The sequence below is a fragment of the Ursus maritimus genome, unplaced genomic scaffold (genome assembly GCF_017311325.1).
Source record: "Ursus maritimus isolate PB19 unplaced genomic scaffold, ASM1731132v1 scaffold_14, whole genome shotgun sequence".
NCBI classification, from domain to species: Eukaryota; Metazoa; Chordata; class Mammalia; order Carnivora; family Ursidae; genus Ursus; species Ursus maritimus.
Window position 1 is genome coordinate 23,936,982 of NW_024423786.1, and position 25,011 is coordinate 23,961,992.

Below are 25,011 nucleotides of genomic sequence, written 5' to 3' on the forward strand. Positions count from 1 at the left end.
GAGGGTTTTTGGAAATATACAAAGAGCCTTTTAGCATGTATCTAGGTCATGTTGTTGAACAGTAACAGACGGGGTGATACCTTTGACGCTTGCCCGTGGAACAAATGACAGCACAGGAATGTCCTATCTGTGCAGAGGTGGCAATTAACCAGGAATGGGGACTCCAGGAGGACAGGTCTGAGAGCAGGAGAGATAGTCCACTGGAAGCAGGGTTTGGGGGCTTCACATTTCAAAGTCTGCCGCCATCTCCACCCCCAGGACCCCTTGCTGTACTGTGGATAGGGATGGGGAGGGGTCTTGTGGTTAGCTGTTGGCATTAACCATATTTAATCAGAGGAGGATAATGTTGACATGGATGAGAAATCTGACTCACTTTTCATTGAAGCAGCTCAGTTTAAAAGCTTTTGTAACAGAATACAGCTTTTTTAGTGTGATAAACCCATGTTGAAACCCTAGTATGACCATTGATGAGCTGCTGATCTTGCAAGTCACTTCAGGAACCAGTTCTCCGTCTCTAAAAATAGTGTTATAAATAATAAACAAATCATACCTCGTAGGAGTTTGGTAACGATCAAAGAATTTCTTTATTAAGTAAACAGTGTCTAGCAATAATAGCTAACAATTACTGAGTACTTACTTACCAGGTACAAGGCTTAGTGTTTTACTTGAATTACCACGTTTAATCCTGACACCAACCCTGTGAGATAGGTACTATTATCCCCATTTTACAGATGAAGAAAGTGAGGCCCACAGAAGTTCCGTAATTCACATAACTAGTAAGTGATAGGACCAGTGCTTGTGGGTCAGGGGTCCAAATCAGATTCTCATGAGTGAAATTTTTATCTCCTCAAAGTCAGGATTATGTGTTATATATCTTTGTATCTTGCCTCCTCTTTTTGACCTGAGGAATGAAAAGAGCATGTTATTGTATATTGAATGAGGTCCCTCAGCATAAGAATCAAAGAATAATTTTGAAACAATTATAGCCTTGACAGTGTAACGGACCACCATGCAAAGGAGGAAACTCCTTGTCTTTGAAAAGGTTCCGGCTGTAGCTGGCTGACCTCTCAGGTCCTGCCCGGCTCTAAAGGTTCATTTATGATTCATTCATCTCCTCAGCATGTCCACAATACATAAGGTGCCTTCCTCTGCTGGAAGAGAGAGGAAAGAGAACATATCTGTGGGTTGTGTATTAAATTGTTCGGTCTTAAAGTTCAATCTCCTACATGGGATCCTACCAGCTATTATTGTTGAAGCTTTACTACAGAAGCAAATTTTCATTTCTACTCCCATTTTTAGTTTTGAAAAACTGGTTCAGTTCCTTGTTAAGACGTATTGTAAGCAGGGGCGCCTGGGTGACGTATGGAAATGTTGAATCACTATATTGTACACCTGAAACTGATATTACCCTGTATGTTAAGTAACTGGAATTTGAATAACAACTTTTAAAAAATGAAATAAATAGGGGCGCCTGGGTGGCACAGCGGTTAAGCGTCTGCCTTCGGCTCAGGGCGTGATCCCGGCGTTATGGGATCGAGCCCACATCAGGCTCCTCTGCTATGAGCCTGCTTCTTCCTCTCCCACTCCCCCTGCTTGTGTTCCCTCTCTCGCTGGCTGTCTCTATGTCTGTCGAATAAATAAATAAAATCTTAAAAAAAAAAAAAAGTATTGTAAGCATGATGTAGCACCATTATTAAGAAATATGTTATATAGTATGAATGTAGTGCTAGATGAATTTATGTAAATTACTCCATGTTTGAAGAGGAACCATTTGGTACTTGTTCTGAATAAAATTGTTTAAGGGAAGAAAATTGCAAATGTACAGTTTTTCCACCCCTCTTCAAAACTCTTGGCATTGTCTGGGCAGCTAGCAAGGGTGATTGTCTTGAAAATAAGATGACTGTGACACTTTCTAGGTATTCTAGATCTTTAATTATTTCTAAAATCACTGCCAAATGAAACATTTACGGAAAAGCTTACAATTAAACCAGGTATGTTGAAAATTTATGCTTACATTGGTGAAATATCGAAATTTTATGGTAGTACTATTTTTTTTTCTGGAGACAAGAATTCTCTTTTCCCCAATTTTTCATGACTCATCCTTTCTCAACTCATCTTTCTTATCCTTTGAAACTTCCTCTTCAGAGAATCAAAAAAGCTTTCTTCATCATTTTTTTTCCCTCCAATTCACAAGAGCTCCACTTTTAAGTGGAAGAAATAATGTTAGTTTTTCCACAGGGATTGATTATAAATTCCTTCTCTGTGCTGAATTACACTGGCCTCTAGTGGATACCTGTCACAATTATGTTTCATATTGATTTTGCCTTAACTCACTGTAACACTATACTGTATATTTTAATCATTTTTGAGAATCTATATTAAGCAGCACAATCAGAATTATCAGAGTTTTGAAGTAGATTTCATCATGCGATTGGTTGAACTTTATGTGGATAGTCCCATACTTGTCAATGTTCTTAACAAATCTGGATGATTTGCTGGAATTTTGTAAGATGAAATTGTGATGTTAATGTCATAGTACTTGTCATTTAACACACATTGTTCTTAAGACATTTATAACAGCTTTTTAGAAAACAACCCTAGTACGGTTTTCAGATAAATAAGATATTAATGGTATATCAAATTATCTTATATCCATAAAACAAAACGTAGCTGACCCATTCCAAAACAATATTGTCACAGTGGAGTTTTTCCTCATATAAAATTTAAGAAAATCATCCTTTTACTAAATATAAATCCATGTCACTTCCTCGGACTTGCAGACCAGTAAGTAGATCTCAATATGACAAAGGACGACAGTCTTCATTCTAATATGCAGTCAGTAAATGGTAAAATTACATCCATATTTATTTGGTGATCTGCCATAAATTCAAGTGTTAAATATTTTCTATTGAAACAACTCCATTTCATCATCTTTTTAATAAAGCTGTTTAAACAATATTACTGAAGTCTACTCTTGACTACCAAGGAGCCAACAATCAGACCTCTAATTATTTGATAAATGATGCTGGATCTTATTTATAGGGTGCTTCTGCCTCAGTATCTCTCATGAGGTTGCAATAAAAAAGTAAGCTGTATTTACTGTCATCTGAAGACTTGATCGACTTAAGCAGGGAAATCCCCTTCCAGCGTGGCTCACTTACATGGCCATTGGCAGGAGTCCTGAGCTCCTTGCTATATAGAACCCTCAATAGGGCTGCTTGAGTGTCCTTGTGACATGGCCAGAAACCCCAGTGCTTTTTATAACCTGGTCTCGAAAGTTGCTTACTTCCACCATGTTCTCTTTTTTTTTTTTTAAGATTTTATTTATTTATGTGACAGAGAGACAGCCAGCGAGAGAGGGAACACAAGCAGGGGGAGTGGGAGAGGAAGAAGCAGGCTCCCAGCGGAGGAGCCCGATGTGGGACTCGATCCCGGAATGCCGGGATCACGCCCTGAGCCGAAGGCAGACGCTTAACGACTGCGCTACCCAGGCGCCCCTTCACCATGTTCTCTTATTTGAAGTGAATCGCTCATTCTAGCCCTCACTTAAGAGGAGGTAAAGCTCTACATGTCGATGGAAAGATATTTAGGAATTTGTGGATAGATTTTAAAGCCACCATAGAGGGACGCCTGGGTGGCACAGCGGTTAAGCGTCTGCCTTCAGCTCAGGGCATGATCCCAGCGTTCTGGGATCGAGTCCCACATCAGGCTCCTCCGTTATGAGCCTGCTTCTTCCTCTCCCACTCCCCCTGCTTGTGTTCCCTCTCTCGCTGGCTGTCTCTATCTCTGTCAAATAAATAAATCTTTAAAAACATAAAAAATAAATAAATAAATAAATAAATAAATAAATAAATAAAGCCACCATAGAAGATAATCTTCATGGGAGGATTTGGCCCTTTGGGTTGGATTGGTTTATGTAGAATAGGTGTTTCAGGCTATACCCAAGGACTATGAGCCAAGATGTCACATCACTGTGGGGTGACAGAGGTCCTGTGGGAAAGGAGTAGGGCAGGGAGTATGACATAGTACCTTTGGAGTCCTGGGGCCTGCCACTCTCCAGATGTATGACCTTGGGGACACTCCTAACATCTCTGTGTTGAGTACCATCTGTAAAAGAGGAAAACCAATCACTTTCCTCATAAGATCATGGTGAGATAGAAGTAAGTTAGCCCATCTAAAACACTTAGAAAACCACTTGGCATTTTAAAAAATGATCAGTAAGTATTGGTCACTACTTCTGGCATTAGCAGTATTGTTACCATATGTAGACTCACACTCCTTCATTCTGCTCTTCCTTAGCCTCAGAAATCCTGCTGGGATTTCCTCTTCAAACTTGCTTAGTTTTTCTCTCCCTTTAGAGCTTTAGTCTACATCCCTCCATTCACACATGCAACAGTTGTCCCCAGAGTATTCCTTAACATGCAGAGATGCTAAAATCATTTGGGAGAGAGGAAGAATCAGAAAGTTGCCAAGAAGGTGGCCACAACAGCAGGAAGGAAGCGTGCGGGTTTGGAGAGGACCGTCCAGGACGCTGGCGTGCCTGACTGCTGAGGCGGCTCTAGTGGTGAAGTGCTGGGGACAGATGCAGCTCTCACAGACATTTGGTCTAGGAAGCTCAGTGTCTTCAGAAATCCAAATTCCTGGCTTTTGAAAATGCAAAGATCTGAGCACACTAGGCCTACATTCCCATGGCAACAATCAGCTGGATTATGTAGCAACAGCCCCTTTAGAAAAGGCTTGTCTTCTCCAGGAAGTCAGAATCTCTGGTCTTAATCTAGGCCCTCCTGACTCATTTCTTCACTTCCATGGCCCCGGAGGGCATTGAGTTTGCAACTCCTCTTGCCAGTTAAAGGCTGGCACTCTTGCAGTTTAGTCTCGCAGTATAATCTTCCTTAGGAAGGACTGCCACCTTCATGATACCCCATGCATCTGTCAAGACGGCCATTGAGAACTACAGCATGGAACTGAACAGGAACTCCTGTTCACAGACTTGACTGGGCAGAGATTCTTATCTTACCAGCTAGCTGATGAGAACTTTGGAGGGCAGCTAGATGGCATGGTGTGAAAGGAAACTTGACAGGTCACATGTGTGGCGGAAGTGGACCTTATGGGAGGTGTCACCTAGTCAAGGCAGACAGGAAATGGGAGTTGACCTGAGCTGCTCCTGAGCAACTCAGAAGACTATTCCAAGGTTTCTAGAGTGAAAACTTGGACATGATGTTCAGGATGATCTTAAGAAGAAGCAAAAAGCAGTCACTTCAAGGCATTTACAAAAATGCATCTGTGACTCCCAGGAGCTTCTACTTTGGTAGGACATGAACAGGCTTTAAATAGATACAAGAGTACCTTTTAGATTTAGCACATAGGAAAATACACGTTCATGGAATAAATCCATGCTGAGGGATATGGGGGGAGGAGTGAGCTTCTGCAAACAAAGGGATTTTTATTTTTGTCCAGGTGTTTCAGAGCATAAAGGGCAGGTACGTGTTTAGGGAAGAGAAGAGGAGGCTCTAACATGCCAGGAAAGCAAACACTTGTCTGACTTATATGGATTCCAGGAGTGTGCGTGTGGGGCCCAAGCTCACTTCCCAGCAGAGCTGTAGAGATCTTATGTATTTAGAGAGCTTCTCTTTTCTTGCTTACATTTTTTTCTCGGTTGTTAAGCCACCCTGTACATATTCCCTTGGGGTACATTTTATTGTTGACTATTAACAGCTCAATGGCACAGTTTATTTACTTGATAAAGCAGAGTAATGTGACTTTTGAGGTAAGTGTGAGGCCACTGCTTGCAACTGGCTCATTGTAGTTTTGTGGAAGTTAAACATCGCCTTCTGCCAGGGCTGCAGACCTACATTTTTACTTATTAACCATCTTTTCAGGCTTGTCTTCATGTTGCTTGTATTCTTCTTTCAGACGGACTGGGAGGCCACATGGGGATTCAGACTTATTGAGCCTATCTTTCATTATGCTGTAAATAAGGTTTGCAAGTCACCTTCTAGATGGTCCTTCCTTAGTTTTCCTTTGCAGCTAATAAACCAGATGAAGCCATTTCAGTGCTGAGAAGCTCGTTTTCACCTAACAAGCTATCATTTGTCATTTATAATAGACAGGACCCAAGATAATAAGGCATTTGGCTTATTTTCCTTTTTCTGCCTTTACCTTGGGTATAGATCCAGACAGTTAATGAGCAATAATTTCAGATTCTTAGGTGTTAGCCATCTCCCAAAAAGAACCAGAGAGAGGAGTATCTGATAATACTCATCAAAATGGCTTGAGCTGAGAGTGTTCACAATTTTTTTTTCTTTTATTTCATTATTTAACTCAGGACCGTGGGTATGTTGTAGAGAAAGGAAAACTAAACAAACAATTAACCTTCCAGTTCTAGAAGGTTCAGATGAATGGACTTTCTCAAATTCAAGCTGGGCTGGTCCAAATGGGATGTTGTTATCAGTCTCACTAGTCATCACTAGAAATGATGATTCACTCAACTCATGGTATATGGAGGAGAGTTTATTTACAAAGAGATACATAGCGAAGGTGTGGTAGAGAGTACAGGAACCATAAGAGAAGGTACAGGGTCTGGGAGCTAGCAGCCTGGGACATCTTAGATCCCTAAACCAAAAGGAAGAGAGAAGGGGGTGGTTACTTAACGAGAATAAAAAGTCTGTAATGAAGGCTTTAAGATGATCACAGACCTTTTGTGGAAGGACACACGCACTCAAGACAGCTTCACTGGGAGGGACCTGGAGGAACGTGAAAACCCTGACTGCAGGTCTGTCTTCACCTGCAGAGGCTTCCCAGATGCCAGACAGAAAGGGGCCCCTTCCTGTGGTCCCTAGAGTCAGCCTTCTAGGACCCAGCGGAGCAAGGTGGAAAAGGGTGGGGTGGGTCAGGAGAGGCACAGGGATCTGTAACACAGTTGAGTCCCAAATGACCTCTTTGTGATAGTTGGTTGAACATGTGCCTCAAGGCATAGAATATTCAATATTTGGGAATCCTTTTGTAAAGAAAGTCAAGCAACTTGAGAACTCCACGGACATCCACAAAAGGTTAACCATGGGCGGGAGAGGGTGTGGCCAACCAGTGATTTAGACCACTTTGAGGTGAAAAGAGTTTTGTTACATTTCATTCGTAGCAGGCTGTGGTGGGTAATCTGCTCCAGACAGGGTATTCTGACATTTGCTGAACTGCTAAATAAATGAATCAGACTTCCACACAACAGATTACAGCAAGGTCAGACAGTGATATCAGTAATTTTAGAATATTGTCTATAGCTCAGGATGTTTCTTGGCGACAGTGATATCGGATGCTCTTAGGAGTTGAAAAATGAATTCCATAGATTCCTCTCCCTCTGATATTAAATACTACAGGGCATCAGTTCTGCCCAGGCAATTTAGAAGAACCCTAATTCAAATGGAATGTTGATTTTTATAATTACAGATGTTTTAATGGGTAACTTTCTTGGAGGTTTTTTGTTTCATTTTGTTTTGCTTGATTTAACTAGAATTTAAACTTTTGATGCTAAGAAATATTATCTTCAGTGACTGTTTTGTGTTTAAGATCCTGGGTGTGAAGTTTGGGGTTGAGGTCCTTTTCCTGGGATGAACAAAGGGTGGGAATTTAGAAAATAAATTGGAAGCAAGTACTTAAACAGAGAAAATTTTTGGCAGTAAACTGATTTTCACAAATATATTGAGAAAGATCTGTTATGAGAAGAAACATATGTGTGTGTTTTTAAAATGTTTTATTTTACTTAAAATGGTAATTTTTATATAAAAATTTTAATATAAATTTTAGTACATAATAAATAGTTGTAACTTATTAAGATCTTAGTTGGAAGCTTATATTTTGACTTTTCCCAGTTACATATTTATCCATTAGTGGTTTCGATATAAATTTTTGTCAATCCTTTGTTTCTCCAGAAAACTAAATAATCAAATAGGTTTATCTGAACAGATGTATGAAGCATCACAGAATCACTATATGCCACCTTCCTCTTACACTAGACTTGTTATTTACAGAAACAGTGGGTTTTGCTATTAACTAAATTTATCTTCATTTCTCTATGGTGTGAAGTGTGAATCTGTGTGGTCCTAAGTTTTGGCTCTGTCTGCTTAGCTAATTTTTTTTTAATTGATGTCAGTCATGAATACAGGCAAAGAAATCACCCATGGAAGCATTTTTCCCCTTTCTTGTAGGAACCAGTTACCCTGTGAAGACTATTATGTTGCAACAATAGATAGATAGACATCCTGTTTATAGATTAATAAATGGGTCTTTTACCCAGTTGCCAATTTTATGGGTATTCTCTATATTAACTCTGTAACAAATGATGATGGAGTATACATATTCACATTCATCAAGATGACATAAGTCTGAAATGATTGGACAAAATACTACTCAGAAAGAATGTGCCAATAAATATTCTTAATCTGCATCAGTATAGTTCCCATTGCAAATAATATATAGATATTACATTATGTGCAATGAGTATCCTGCCTTGAAAGCAATTATCTGTTAAGTTGGGAAAGCAGTTTTGTAACCAAAATATTTCTTAACAGTCAATTCTGATAGCTGATTTCTTAAGTGAGAATTGTATGCCTCTTTTTTTTTTTCTTTAAGCCTTTTGATGCTTCCTGGTGAACCAGTAAGACCAAAATCTCCTTACTCGTTTTTATTTTTTTTCTTTTAGTTTCAGATAGCTCTGTGGCCAAATTACACATCATAGAAGTTTTTGCAAGAGCTATTTTGAACACATGACACTCAAAAAGAACCTTATATTTGCCATTCTAGGTGTCCAAGTGGTTTTTGTAATCTTAACAATGGTTCTGATTCTCAGTTCAAAAGGATGTGGGAAATGTCTCTGCAAAGGATAAAAAACATGTCTGTGCTGTTCCCTTAAATATCTGTGTTCTTCAGCCCTTTTAACTTCTTGTCTCCTGTGCCTGCTTATAATGCCAACCAATATTTCCATCTTTAGAATTTTTTTTTCCTTTTCCTGTTTCCTGTTAATAGCTGACTTAACCCCAGCCACAGTGTTTACTAGCAAGTGGGGAACCATTTGTATTGATGACAGTCCTTGGACTGGCCTTGGCATTCATGGTTGTTGTTCTTGATTACAAAAGCCTTTCAGTTTTCCAGACACTTACTTATAAAAATAATCCAAAGAGTGACACGATTGGTATCTTTGAGAAGAACCCTAGGTCCCTGTGCCATCCAAACTCTCAATACACCAATTCCTGAACTCACTGGCAATCAAATTTCCGTCCCTTTGACTTTTGTAGAAAATGACTAAAATAGGATGTTGCAAGTTAGAACACAGATTGTTTGCTAAAGCTCTCATAAGCTAGAATCCATACTGTTTGATCAAAATGCTTCTTTCATAAAACATTACATAGGCCTAGAGCTTCTCAGGACACACATTGGAAAGCTTTCACTTTCTAACAGGTCTCATCTGGGGAGGAAATATGGCTTTATAATTTGTATGGTGCAGTATTCATAGTATTTTTCTAACCCCTTAAAATAACCAGGGCACCTGGGTAGCTCAGTCGGTTAAACGTCCACTCTTGATTTCGACTCAGGTCATGCATGATCTCAGGGTTGTGAGATGGAGCCCCACATCAGGCTCCATGCCTAGCATGGAGCCTGCTTAAGTTTCTCTCTCTCCCTCTCCCTCTGCCTGCCCCCACTCTCCCTCTCTCTCAAATAAATAAATTAAATTAAATAACCAGTTTTCATAATGGAAGGTACCTTTGTCCAATCTAGTGCTGGAAGTCGATACTCATTTTTTTTTGGTTTTTATACACTTAAACATACATAATTAATGAAATTGTAGTGATTATGCTAGATGTGAATTAGGTTTCCTTACTGTTTAACATTTTCTTTATAAAGAAATGGCAATGTTGACATTCAGTTCTAATTATCAAAATTTGCGTGGTATGACTCCAAAATTAGACAATCATAAAACACACCCGATTTGAGTCGTCCCTCCACTGCCACGGCAGGCACTGTTTATAGGTGGCAGATCTCTCCCATTGAACCAGGTCATGGCCCTTACCTTGTTCTCAACACACTACTCCAAATAGCCCTACAGAGTTAACTGTACCTTCCAGTGAACATTCCATCACCTAATACTAATACAACAATGATGTCTCAAGTGATATAATCCTCCATTAGAGTTTTACTGATCATTGTTAGAAATAGTAAGTATTTCTGTATTCTAATAATAATAACAGTGGCAAAGGGATAAATTTCAGCATGATGGAAATGAGCAAGAGGGCTTATCAGTCTGCAGAGAGGGGTCTTGCAGAGACATCTGTTCTATTTCAGAACAGACTCTAGGTTTCGAGGGCCAGGATCCACTCTTACACCGTGTATCATCATCACTGTATAATCCTGTCTAAGTAAGGAATGCAAACCACAACTCTTTTTTTATCAGTAAACAGGAAACATTGGGTGGTACAGAACCGAAACTCATTGGTCCACAAACCTCTAAAAGATATCTTACCTCTGATGCATTTTAATGGGGCACTGAGATTTGAAAGCAAGAAATATGTGGGCACTAGAATATAGGACTCAGAAATGTGCCCTTGAAATTTAGAATAGAAGCAAAGTAGAGATGGGGCTTTTGACTAATCATGGAAGTCACTGGTTATAAAGAGATAGCTAGAGGGAGGAGAAAGACCATGGACTTTGAAGTCAGAGTAGCTTGGTCCAGTTCATGGCTCTATTGCTTCCCAGCTCTGTGCCCTTGAACAAGTTATCTGAAGCTCTTTGAGCCTCAGCTTCCTTACTAAGGGAAGTTGTAGTACATAATTACTAGCACCTGGGAAAATTAACATGCAATGCATGTTAATCCTCCATACCATTTTACTTATTTTAGTGAGAAGATTGCAGGATATAACTAGAGAAGGAATTCAGGAAGAAGAGAATAGATCAAGGACAAATTAGACACATTTCCCTCAGTTCATTCTGGCTGTTCTCAGAGGTCACGCCTAATGGAAACTTGGCTCTCCATCCAAATATTGTTCATCCACATGTGTTACTTCCATGCTATCAGTTTTGGAATAACTGATTGCAGAGTTGGAATAAAATGGTTGGGCTTATCTCGATTGAGTAATTACATATGCCAAAATATTTGATATGAAGGGTGATGTTTAAGATACTTCCTTTTGATTCTGAGATGATTCAGGCTGAATTGTGTGAACTCACTAAGAAATGAAAGAAATTAAGAGGGCAGAGTGAGAGGGTGAGTTCTTCAAGAAATACTCTTGTTTTCATATCATTCCTAGCGATTTGGAGGGTGTGTCATTTGCTTTAACCCAGCGATCCTAATGCTTGAATTCACACAAAAGAAAATAATTTCAAATTTCGAGAACAAACCAAAAGTAGAAAACCAAGCCAGAGCAGCTCATCCCAGTTAAACTGAGCTGTCGGCTTATTTGTAAGTTTACAACAAAACCCAAGATTGAATTCCTCACCTGAGTCACTTCCTTATTGACTGAAGCCATTTAGACTCCCCTCTCATTTAGCAGAGTATTTTTATTAAAGCCAGGCATACGAACATCAATTATCCAAGCTGCATCTAATTTCCTTCACCATTTGTTTTCCTTCGTTGGCTGCCAATGGATTAGAAGACATGATTAGAATTCAGCAGGAAAATAAAAACAACAAAAAAGAGAAAAGCAGTTTAACAAAAACAGATGCTTAACCAAGAACAACAACATTCAGAATTAAAATAACTTGTGATTTAAAAAATGCCCTTATCTCGCCTAATGTAAACATGCTTTCTTGATTTTTCTCAGCATTGTCTACTGTAATGGGACCAAGTTAGCATGCTGAATTAGAACAGGCAGAGGCAAAACCCAGTAGCTGCTCTGACTGTGCTTAATGTATATACTGCAATATGTTTTAAACGCAGTACAATACTTAACCATTTGCAATAACAGTTACAGAATGCCTTGCTATTTGGTGAAGTCTTATTTGTTTGCTTCCAGCCAACATTAGGGAGAGAAAGAGAATAAAGAAAAGGCATTCAAGACATCTTGTGAACTTGTGAAAGGTACAGACTTGTTTCAGAGAAATGATATTAAAGTTGGCATGGACACATTCATTTAATCAGCCACTACTACAGTGGTGGCAAGAACATAGTGCAAAGGAAGAGAACTTAAAATATGAAAGGTTCTATCAGAGAGATTTCAAATGAGGCAAAAGCAGTGGAGTGGTAGTTGCAGTGAACTTGAGCCTAACCATGAATTAAATCATGTCTGTGTTAGGAAGTGGCAAACTATGGCTTATGGGCCAAATCTGGCCCGCTTGTTGTTATTATAAATAAAGTTTTATTGCAACACAGCCACTCCTATTCATTTACATAATGTCTGTGATAGCTTTCATGCCGCAATGGCAGAGTCGAGTAGTTGGGACACAGCCTGGTCCACAAAGCCTAAAATACTTACTGATGTTCTCTTAAGAGAATGTTTACCAGCCCCTGTATGTATGGTATATGTCAGTGGCACCCCTAAGATTGCCCACCTATTATGGTATGGTGAAACGGACCTTGGTTTGAACTGTGACTTCTTCTTAATAGCGAGGAGACCGTAAACTCTGTGAAACTAAGTCAATTCATAAAATAGAGGTCATTAAACTCATCTTATAAACTTAATGTAAATATACTATGGATGCTGAATGAATGATAGTTCCTTTCCCAACATCCCTGAAGGCTGTGCAGGTGTCTTAAAACCAGAGGCTTCTCAAACTCCTTCTCATGGTGTTTATTCTGTGAAGACTGTGTCATTTGGGCCCAGCCAGGGGTGATCCATCTCATTTCCCACCACTCCACTTCTCAAGCTTCAGGTATCAGATACTCTGGGTTCTGTTCGGTTTCTCACATCCACCAAGTTATTTTCTGCCCGTCTGTCTTTGCCTATGATATCCTCTTGTCTGGAGGTAGTTACTCTTCATCCCTCTCTTAATTTTCATAGTCTATTCCTGACTGTCCTTCAGATTCAAGGTTAAATGTCAGTGTCCATGAGAGGCCCTCCCTGACAACTCAGTGTGACATGGGTGCTGTTCTGTGATCTCTGAGTACCCTCTATTTCCCTCTGCTTGATAACTCTTACTACTGTTTGCAATTTTAGATATAAATATAGAACATTTTTGTCTGTCTTTTCTTTGAATATCTTTTGCCAGCTTAGTTACTGGCTACACTCAATGGTTAGAAAAGCGCCCAGCAAAGGGTAGGCCCTCAAAAGTTTATTTTGAATAAATGACTCACTTTTCATTGAGCAATCTGGCAATATTTGCATTTCATTAAAAGTAGCCAGGATAGGGGCACCTGGGGGCTCAGTTGGCTAAGCATCTGCCTTTGGCTCAGGTCATGGTCCCAGGGTTCTGGATCGAGTCCCGAATTGGGCTCCCTGCTCAGTGGGGAGCCTGTTTCTCCCTCTCCCTCTGCTGCTCCCCCTGCTTGTGGGTGGGCTCGCTCGCTCTCTCTCTCTTTGTCAAATAAATAAATAAAATCTTTTTTAAAAAAGTGGTCAGGATAATTTTAAAGAAAACTGAATTTTTTATCCTGATGACATGCTGGCTGCATTATTGGTACAGGTTGTGTGAATCTCTCTGAACCTGCCCTTTCTCTTCTGCAAGTGGGTTAGGCAGTCTCTGCATCCCATGCTTGTGGTAGAGTCAGCTGTGGTAGTGAATGGGGAAAGTAGTAAGCACAAGTACCTGTTGTGGGTCCTCAGTAGGTTTGCTGGCTCCGAAAGATACCTGACAGTAGATGAAGCGGTAGCCCCTGGGATTCTCTAGGTCTTTAATACCTTCAGTGTCCGTATCTGTAAAGTGAGAAAAATAATTATGCTCACCTCCTATACTACTCATTTGTTAAACACATCAATACATATAAAATAATTAGAATCCTCTCTACCATCTGTTAAATGCCTGATAAACATTAACTATTGTTGTTTGTAACTATTATTGCTCTCGATTTCTTATGGACGCTTTTCCCAGAAAAGTACACATTCAAACAGCATTTTATAAATAGTTGCAGAGAACTCACAATTCCCCTGAAACTCCTACTCTTACCGTACACACATACACTATGCATTATCCTTTACCATTATCTGCCTTTGCGGCCAAATCCTAAAGGAGAGTTTGGTCAAAGGACTTACGTAGAATTATCCAAACATATTATTGTGTGTGTGAGTTGAATCTGTTGGGGTTCCCTAATGTTCATCAGATAATCAAAGAGATGATGTTGCCAAGAAGGGTTTTAGTAGTGAGTCTGATAGTTGGTTGGTTTATTTGGAGTTGAAAGGAGCTTGATAAACACCAAAGGCTATCGCTTTTCTTCTTTCAAAGTCCATTCTTTACTTTAAATTGTGAACTAAAATCTGCAGCCAGAGTATATTTTGCAAAGCCAAACACACACAGACATTTGAAAACCCTGTACTTGGCTTGTCCGATCACCTGCACAGCTGCCAGCAGCCGCCGCAGACCTCACCGCGGGAGTCGCCGTCTGGGGGCTGGGGGCCTGCGCGGTGTTTCTGGCACCGGATCTGCCTCACTGGATGATCTTTAACTTTCCTGAAACTGTAAATAGCAGCCCCTGTAATTCTCACCTGAGAATTTGGAAAAGCCTGTTCGTAAAAGCACTTAGGAATCTTCCAGGAAAGTCTCTTGGTACCTAAATAGACCTAACCACTGACTTTTTTTCTTTCTTTCTTTCTTTTTTTAAATATTCTCTTTGCCAGGAAAACAAAACAAAAAGACTATTTAAAGTTGCTATTGGTATTGTCATGGAACAACAGTTAGAGATTGTGATAATGAACGGACATGTGAGGCGCACATTGAAAGTTGGACATGCTTTATAAATGCTAAGTAATAATACTTATGTCACGAGGCTTTCATTTTCAAACTGTCTTAATTTCATTCTCAGTTTGAGATTGTAGATTACAGTCGTTAATTATAGAAATTGGCCCAGAGTGAAACCTTAAATCAGATTTCCACTAAAGTGCATGACTGCAGCAAATTACTTTATAGTGGAAGGAAATGGCATCATCCCTGCTGGAGTGGGGTCTTCCCTCTAGCCCGGGTGGTGATTTTCCTCTCTGTGCTCTGTGGCCCAGCAGGTGTTCTAAACAATCCCCTTTCCCTGAGCTGAGCAGCCTGTGAGTACTGCTGTGTCATGCTCTCATAGAAGTCCTAACTGCGTTGTTAGTATTGGTTAAACCCTCTTTCTCCTCCTTTCTTCCACACTGCTTTCCCTCTCTCTCCCTTTTGCATTCTCAGCCTCTCTCTCTCTCTTTTTCTCTCTCTCTTCCCCTCCCTCTCTCCCTCCCTCTCTTATGCACTCACGTGGACTGTATTTCTCAGCTCATGTTTGCTCATGTGCTCATTCTTCTTTCTCTCTGTCCCTCCCTGCCTCTCCTAGAACCGCCCCTCTCTTGCCCTCTCCAAGGGAGGCTGCTTTCAACACCTGCCTTCACCCAGCTCTGGAAAGAGAAGGACTAAGCAAAAAGAGCCAAGTTCTCATCCCTGGCCTTTGGCATCTGCAGCTGTGTGACCCATAACATCTTGGGCTACTTCCCCATTTAGTCCATAGGTCCTGAAAGAACTAAGTTGGATATATGCTCTGCCTTCATCCTGGCTGCTCTCTGCTACCTGACTTCCTACTCTTTCCCTTTCTTTGTTGACCAGAACATCACCTCTCACATGGTAACAGTCTGCATCACTGGCCCTGCCCTGGTCTTAGTTCTGTAAGGCATCTGTAGACCTTAGATTGTAATCGCCAGTTTACTGGTCTGGCTCTCAAACTAGTCTTTGATTTCTTTGAGGATGGTGATGATATCTTATTCATCTCCATATCCTAAGCCTTTCACTCTGTACCAGGTACAAGGAGGATGGTCATTAAGCATCTACTGAAATTAATTTAATTCATTCACTCTTGAAACCACTGTTTATTAGATGACTATGCCATGTCGTGGATTGTGCTAGCTGCCGCTGGACAAACTACACGGTCCTGTTGTAGGGGGGATGGATGCACAAAGGCGACCCCCACAAGGGAATGCAGGGTGGGGATGCAGGGTGAGAGGTGAATAAACTCCACGGGAGAACAACAAATCCATTTCTCAGTGAGTCTAACAAAGGCAACTAATCATTCCTCCACTGTTGGAAGAAAGGGCTTTTCCTTGGGTTCAGTGCCAGTGCACACGGCTGGCTTATGGATAGGTACAAGTTGTTAAATGAAGAGTATCTATTTTTAATGCCAGATGCTCATTCACTGCTGTGAGATACCGACACGCGAGAGCCTCGTAGGTAGCTGAGCACCACCAAATCCAGAGCTCACATTTGACACTAACTGCAGGGAAGAGCATTGAGTCATGTTGGTCATGGGCCTCTTCCCTTCTTCTTGCTCCCCTACTCCTGCCTATTTAGGTGAATTCACAAAAGTTTGTCGTGTGAGCTCTAACCACCCTGTAAAGATGAATGAAACCGAGCCATTCACCCTAACTTGATGAGGCAGGAAAAGCTCACCAAAAATTGTTAACATCTAAGAATGTACAGGTTGAAACGTGGCAGAGGTGTACAGGGGGCCATGTGCACCTTACTAGAAATAGAAAAGCCTGGTGCTTCTGCACAAACCTGAGTGAGCCTCAGCAGTCCCTGAGTTTCTCTCTTGGACCCCATGGAGTCATTATTGCTCTTGAGTGTTTTTTATTCCATTGTTTTGGCAAGTTCCTCTCCATCCCACAGCTATTTGGAAACTACTACGGTACCAAGCCTCAGTGCTAACAGCACTTAATAGCTGTCATTAGAAAGCAAGCTTCTGCTTACCAGTCAGCCTGCTGTGAATGGTAATGGAAGTTTTCTGTTTGGGGAGTGGCCCCAATCTCTAATTGGCTTGAAAAATATTGCTCATTTATTTTATTCTTAAGACGTTACCTTTTTATTGTGCTTCACTAAGTGTGTGCCTCTGTTCTGTTCTAATTCAGAATAGCTGTAGTGTACTGAAAGAGGTTTTCTTATTTCTTACATGTTGTTTCGGTAGCTTGCCCACTCTTGTTGCTCGTTGAAATAAACACATGTATAAATATCCATTCAGTTCTTTACAGGCATGTACTAAGCATTTCATGTGTATTATCTCATTTAGGCCTTTCAACAGCCTTACAGCCTATGTACTGTTACTCCCGCCTTTTAGATAAGGAAGCCATGTTCAGGACAGGGTGCGTAACTTGCCCAGGATTCCAGTGCTAGTATCTGGCAAGAATGAAGAATAAGAGTGGACTTCGAGCCTCACCACGGCAACGTGTTAGCTGTATACCCTCGGAGCACGTCGTGCAAACTCTCTGTGTAGCTTTTAGCAGCCACAGAGGGCTCATCTTCCCTGGACTTACTGAATAGGGTTCAGGCAAGAAGCCAAATTTAAAATAAGGGTCCATGTAATGGGTTCTTTCTGAAACAGTTAAGTGCAGAACAAATGTAAGGCATTCTTTTGTGGTATTTTTTTTTAAAGATTTATTTGGGGGGGGCAGCAGAGAGAGAGACTTTGCAAACAGACTCCCCATGGAGCGTGGAGCCCCACGCCAGGCTCGATCTCACAACCCTGAGATCATGACCTGAGCTGAAACAACTAAGAGTCGGATGCTTAACCGGCTGAGCCCCTCAGGTGTCCCTTCACATTTGTTTTGTGTAGTTAATTTAGCATACTGAAATAACAGGATTTTAAAATGGCACACGACACACACATATATGCTTTAGTGTACCCTAATTTAATTGTGATGCCATCGTTGGAATTTTGATGCCTCCAGCTTGACAGATAGCCATTTTCCGTGGGTGTTATCAATTAATCTAGGTAATGAATTCTCTTCATTATCTTGTTCTTCATGTTAATTATACAGGATTTTCTTATACCTATTTATCAAGTCAGGACAAGTCTTTTTTTTTTTTTTTTTTTTTTTTTTTTGGCCCACATGCCTTTGAATATGAAAAACGTATAAACAGGTTAACATGATGGGTTTAAATTTACATTTCTGAAAAATTCCAGTCACTGGCTTACTCAGATCCTTACTTGTGGCATGAGCTTGTATCTCATTCTTTTGGGGCTCATTTTTTTTTCAATCAAAAATGTTGTTATCTAAGATAATTAAACTATTTCTGGTCTTTGAGGATATACCTCTAGCATATCAAAGAGGTATTCAGGAAGCATGAAAAAGCTTGAATCTTTACTAAAACAAAACAAATAATCACTAAATTCCTACTTTTGAAATATTCCTTAAGATACCATGACAAATAAAAATTTAAGTATAAAGCCTGGGGGAGGGAAGGAAATAAGCACATAAAATTTTAAATGACACTACTCATAAAGGAGCAGTTCTAGACAACAATATAAGAAATGTAATAAATGAGTGGTGATTGATTTCATGTTGAGTTCAGAGAATTGAGTGATGGGAGAATATGAGTTAATACGGTAATGATATATATTGCTGTTTACTAATTCAGTACTCAGTTTTAACTTTTTTAACATTTTGTGGCCTTTTGTCCCATATTTTATATTCTGTGGTTAAAAAGGACAACAACAACAGCAACGTCTTATTCTAATTGTCTCTTTTGCTTATTTTTGAGAATGTCAGCCAACAGCGTTTTGATGGGCACCTTTCTATTTTTTATTTCAGGTGGAAGCCATCCTTGTGAATATTTTTGGTGGAATTGTCAACTGTGCCATCATTGCCAATGGGATCACCAAAGCCTGTCGGGAGCTGGAACTCAAGGTGCCCCTGGTGGTCCGGCTGGAAGGTGAGTCATGGTAGATTTCCACAGTGACCAAGACCAGGTACCCAGCATGTCTTGCACGTACAGACTTCCTAAGACAACATAAAGAAACACTGGCTTAAGTAGGGTGAAATAGATATTCTACAGAAATACCTCTCTGAGTCTCTAACAGGCTAGTAAGGACTGCCTCTCTCCAAAAATAGCATAGGTTATGATTCTCCAAATTTTCCAAACTCATTCCAGGGTGGAGCCTTTCTATTTTGAATCACTTCGTGAGGTTAGTGCTTTGAAACACTCTTGAGAAATCCTACTCCAAGATTTATTCATCGTGGGCGAGCAATGGCGGTCAAACCTTTTGGTCTTAGGACTCCTTTACTTGTTAAAATTGAGGACCCCAAAGAGCTCAGGTTTATTTGGGGTTATAACTGTCAGTATTAATTGATTACATAATTAAGTTATTGAATTAATTAATTTGGTAACAGTTATAATAACTACTTGGAACTTTTAAAATACTTCTTCAACAATAATTTTTATGTTGTATATTTTATTATAAATATATATGTTGTATATTTTATGAAAAATAACTTTAAAAAATTTTGGGGAGACTAGCAGCACTGTTTTACATTTTTGCAAATCCCTTTATTTACTAGGTAGCTTAATATTTGCTTCTGCATTATATCTGTTGCAATATGTTGTTTTGGTTGAAGTGTGTGAGGAAAATACAGCTTCATGGAGATATCTATTTGAAAATGGGAGGGGTTTTTAATAACCATTTCATATAATTGTGAATTTTCTTCATTGGTACTACACTAAAGTTAATAAGTAGTAGTTTCTTTTTAAAGATTAGTGTTATGTGAAATCTGAAACCATTTCAGTGGACTTTTCATACTCTGTTATATTAAAATCCACTGATCTGTCTTGCATATTAAATAGATTTTATACATGTGTGGTTTGCAGTACCATGCAAATGGGAAATACTGGATTATGGAGATCTTGCAAAGGTTGGCACATTTCAACACACAATATCAAAACGTTCACATTTGTTCATATCACACCATTCTCGTCAGCAAAATGTCTAAATATTGGGATGCTGTCAAAGTGGTAGATGCAACTTTTCCAGAAATCTAATTTTCACTTTAAATAAAGTATAAATTTTATCATCAGCCACACAGCGGTCAGCTGTTTTCCTCGAAGTGACAGCCTCGCTTCACTCATTTTGGAGAAAACGGGTACCACATTCCTAAATCAGGATAACCACAGTGTGTCCGTCATTATTCCAAGAAAATACAATGTTCTGTAGAGAAGTGGGTGGTTTCACTTGCCACTCAGTTGCACAAATGCACTTTTTTACAACAACCATTGTAGTTCAGGGGGCAGCAGACTTGTTTTACGTGTACTTGCCACTCAGTCACTCAGTGTATTCAAAAGACCTGTGCTCAGGAGTTGAGTTTTAATAAAATTAATATTCCTTTACTGTTCATCAAGGACATTCTTGCCATCTGCAAGTGGCAACTTCTTATTGCAGGTGGGTGGTGCTGAAAATACAGTGGCCATTCGTACAGCTTGGTGCCATGCCTTTGAGTCCGCGGTAACATGCCAGTTATTTTACCCACCCTTGCTTTTGCTGCATCGGTGCAACTGCCTGCAGAGTATTGTTGTTGTTATTATTATTATTATTATAAAAGTAGTTTTTATGTCAGGGACTTCCCCCAGGGTTCTGTGGACCACACTTTGAAAACCACGGTAGTAGGGAAGCAAAAACAGGCACTCCAGTGTGAGCACCTGTCCACCTGCTCAACAAGTTCAGATTACACTGACCAAGCAGCCCCAGGAGTAGATTTCTGCGGTGCTGTTCTTGGGACAGCTCAGTTTCCCCAGCTTCTGGGCCGGTGCCATAATTCCCTAGAGACCAGGGATATTTTTGACCTTGCTGTGTATCCCTGTCTTTTGAGGTCAAGATTCCCAAATAGCTGCAGTCTCTTTTGTTTTGTTTTGTTTTGTGTTTGCCTCTTTCTTTCTGTTTCTTTTTTCTCTCACTCTCTGCAACTCTCCTTTCTCCCTGAGACTCCCTGCCTCACAAATATAGGTCTGCACCATATGGACTTGAAAGAAATATGATCACAAAGAAAAATGGAAATAGCTGGAGCACCCGTTGGCAAGGTTTAATATGGACATTAAAACGTACGAATGAATTAAATCTTCTTAAAAATGTAAATGTGACGTAATTGATCCCTATAAAAATAATTTCAATAAAAGGAAAATTACTGGCAAGGCTGCAATGAAAAAATTGATCAAGAAGTTAGTGGGTTCCTCAGTGTACATATAATTCTGATTAAAATGTGAATGTCACAGTGTTTTCAGGGCCCAAATGACTAGTAACCCTCAGGTTCTAAAAGCTCTGCTTGTGTTCTTCAAGGGGAGCAAGTGTCTATAAGCAGATTAGAATTCGTGTCTGTTGCTTAGAAATGACTAGAAATGAGTGTATACTTTGGTGGACTCATTTTTTTATCGTGATCTCTTGTGCCTGAGTGGTCAGCAGAGGCCCATAATTATTAGCCCTGTGTACATTAGTAGAAAAGAAAGTTACCCCACTGTACTTTTCTACCTCACTTAAAAAAAAAAAAAAGCCCTTCTCTTATTTTCACACTGCACTTGTATTCCAGAAGTATTAAATGACCCCCCTCATTTATCTGTATCGTGTGTATCTGGATAATACACATGCTGAACTCTGCAAAATACCACGTCTGACATTTTCTCCCCTAATAATCGCTGTTGCCTGCCTCGGAGTTCTATCTGAGCTACTAGGAAGAAGCTTTGAAATTTCTCAGTTTGTTAGACAATCAGATTTGCATCTTTTAAGTTAATGTACTTCCAAAATAGATGCTTGTGTTTTTTAAATTTATTAATTAACATAATAAATACTATGTGTGGGTCATTGAGCTTTAGACATTAGGTAGGAAATAGAAATAGAAAAAGCCATGCCAGTTACTAGATAAATGGGAAAATACAACAAAATACAAAATGGGAAATACAACAAAAAGAAAAATGAACAATACAAGATACAATACAAGATAACAGATCCAAAATGTTGATGGGTATTGGCCCTAATAGACTCTGCTCCTGTCTTAGTAGCGGTAGCCATCGGGGCATCCCAGAGAGCCACTAGCTTGGCTTGTGGAGTCTTCCCAAATATCGATACCTTGCAATGTCCACCATGCAATGTACCATGGAGAATTGAATGTGATGATTTGAGATGAAATCAAAAAGGATACTGTCCCCCCAAATTTATGTAGACTAAAAATATCCATGGTGACCTCATTACCACTCCTGTCCTTCACTGGAATGGCCCTATCCCGTAATAAGCATCAAGAGCCTTTTATCAAGAGAGCAAAAGCAGGAAAGCTTTCGACATTTCTGGAGTCCTAGCTGGTGTTCTTTTCTTCCTCTTGTAGAAATTAGTCTTTTGTGAAAAATGTCTCTCACACTCAACATGGTTTGTACCAAGGTCAGTAATACCCATATGTGATTTCTGGGAAACCAACAGCCCTACACCGAATCAGACCTGTCCCCACATTGTGTTGGTACAAGAGAAAGGTGAAGAATTCAGCTTTAACTCTGCTGTTGGCACTAATCAGAGATAACAAAATGAAGAAAATCAGTGATGGTATTACCCATAAAGGCCCTGTAAAAGGAACTAAATAAAAACCAAGTCAGTGCTCTTTATGTTAAGGGAATGCAGACTTCTGTAAAATGTGTCCCTGAAGCTGAGTGCCTCTGTAGCTCAGCCCACTTTCTTTGGCATAGTCTTCTTTTTAAGCTTACTCAACATTGACTACTATAATTATAGCACATTTAGAGATGTGAGTTAGCAGAGAAATATTATAAAAGGAGAGTTTCCAAGATGAGCATGGAAATAAGTAAGATTTGAATCATTGGAAAGGAAAGGGGAGGGAATTTGGTAAAGGATCAGAAGCAAGGCATCTGATCTATTCCATACTTGGCAGTTGGTCCGGGATCATAATAGTGGTAAAACCTGAAACCTAGGACCTGGGTAGATCAGAAGGCTGTCCTGGAGAGAGTAATGGCTTTGCAGCAACATATTATGGCTATAAAACAAAGTGGGAAAATCATGTCGGTAGCCAGAGTCTACAACATTAGATAGAATCTAAGAACCCAGGCAGGATTGCCACATAAGAGGTAAAAGTAGAGTAGACAACAGCAGAGATAAGAAAGGAAATAGAAAAAAGAGGGACATTGGGTTTTAAATCTAATGACCGGGAGAATGAAGGATGGCATGGTTGACGATCTTGGGAAAGTCAGAAGTGGGAACTAGCTGGAGAGGATGGGAGAGTATTACGTTGGGATACAGTCATCCTTGGTTGAGATGAACCTGTAGCATCAGACGGAACACATGTGGAGGTTGAGATGGAGGAATGTAGGGAGTGATCCAAAGAGAAATGTGATAGAAAAATGGGTACATCAGCCCATTTTGAAGTCCCCCAGTAAGCCACACTCAGGTCTTGCTGCCTTGGAAATTGTTCTCCTGCAGTACAGCTTAGTTAAAAGGAGAAACCAACCCAAACCAAAATCTCCTGTCACAGGAAGTCTGGCGCTCAGCGCTTCCTGTGGGGAACAGTTGCTAACTACCAGGACCTTTTGAGGAATTTCTCTTATACTCAATATAAATTTTTCATTAGCTTTCTCTGGGTTGGAACACAAATTCTCCTCCCACAAATCTCTGTGCATTCAGCCATATTTTACCCAACTTCAAAGCACGATATGGATCCTTTTTTTCTGAACAAACAACTCCTCATCGTCTGTGCTGACAGGAAAACAAAGTGGTATATGAAGAGGGAGGATGATTTTGGGCAATTCTAGTGGTAGTTGCTATTTAACTTGATTGAACACTGTACTTTTTGTTTTAACTGATGAGTTTTCAGTTGTATTTATTCATATTAATATTCAAAGTGGTTCACATTCCCAGAATGTGCACCATCATCCAGCTAGCGAAAGGGAGATGGGAAAAGGTGTCCATGATCCCAGCATCTGTGATAAAGCTTCATGACACATAAAAACCAAAGTGTGGCAGAAAAATTTTATATGGGGTCTGAATTACAATAATGATTAATATTGCTAAAATTTGTTAACTTGCTAAGTTTCAGATACTCTGACACATGGCTGTATAGTCTAAACAAATGTCAGATTTTTAATGGCCAAGGTAACAGGCATTTCAAAAGCCAATAACTGGTTTTGTTAGTTGTATCTACTTCCTATAAATAAAGAAGTTAGTCTCTCTTGCTTGTTAGACGGCCATTTGGAAGATCCAAGATCCTTGCCATAATTCTCATTAATCTGTGACCCATATTTTCAGCACTCCGTTGCCACACGCAGTGTATTAGAAATGTTTTGATGAGGAAAGTTTTAATCAATCAGACTTGATTTAGTGGGATTTTTGTGGACAAATCTTTGTTCTCAGCTGTATAGTAAGTACAAGCTGTTTCACCAGTGGGTAAGGAAAGGATTACCCTCCTCTTTGAAGATGGTAATTTTATAATTACATGTATTTACTTGCCTTATCACAACAGAACTCACCAGCTGAGACAGGATTATTTTTGTTTAAAAGACTCCTAGGTAAATCGAGCAATTGCATTTTGGGGGGGAGTTTAGTTTTTGTACACAGTTGCTTCTGGCATGAATAAAAAACAAATAATCTGAGATGTTTATTTTTTTTTCTCTTTGACGTGTATATATACTTGGCACAAAAGTTACGTAGATGGTTAATTTAGCCCTACCCATGATATTGTTTAAAAACATACATTTATTAACACCTTTGTGTATTCACTGTGCAAAGACGTTTTAACCAAAGCTTTGGGTTTTGTATGGGCAGTTTTAGTGTTCTAGATCAGGCCTGTCAATATCTTTAGAGAATTTTTTTTTTAATTCTTTTTTCCTTCTTGTCCGATTTAAATCTGCAGCAAACTTTTTTTTTTTTTAAGAGATTTTATTCATTTATTTGACAGAGAGAGAGAGCGTAAGCAGGCAGAGTGAGAGGGAAAAGGCTCTCCACTGACCAGGGAGCCTGATGTGGGGCTCGATCCAAGGACCCTGGGATCATGACCTGAGCCAAAGGCAGACGCTCAACCCACTGAGCCACCCAGGCGCCCCTGCAGCAAACTTCTCTATCTCAAATAAGTCTGAAAAGGAATTTGCTTTTCTCTCAGGTGCTTATTATGATTCCAAGTT

At 39.8% G+C, this 25,011-nt stretch overlaps 1 protein-coding gene across 1 annotated transcript in view; it reads left to right on the forward strand.

The window, feature by feature from the left end:
• Positions 1-25,011, forward strand: part of SUCLG2 (succinate-CoA ligase GDP-forming subunit beta) — a 257,629-nt gene that overhangs the window by 219,237 nt on the left and 13,381 nt on the right. The window contains exon 10 of the mRNA XM_040628584.1: positions 18,672-18,792. Coding sequence (XP_040484518.1) covers positions 18,672-18,792 — 121 coding nt within the window. The remainder of the gene's footprint in view (positions 1-18,671; positions 18,793-25,011) is intronic.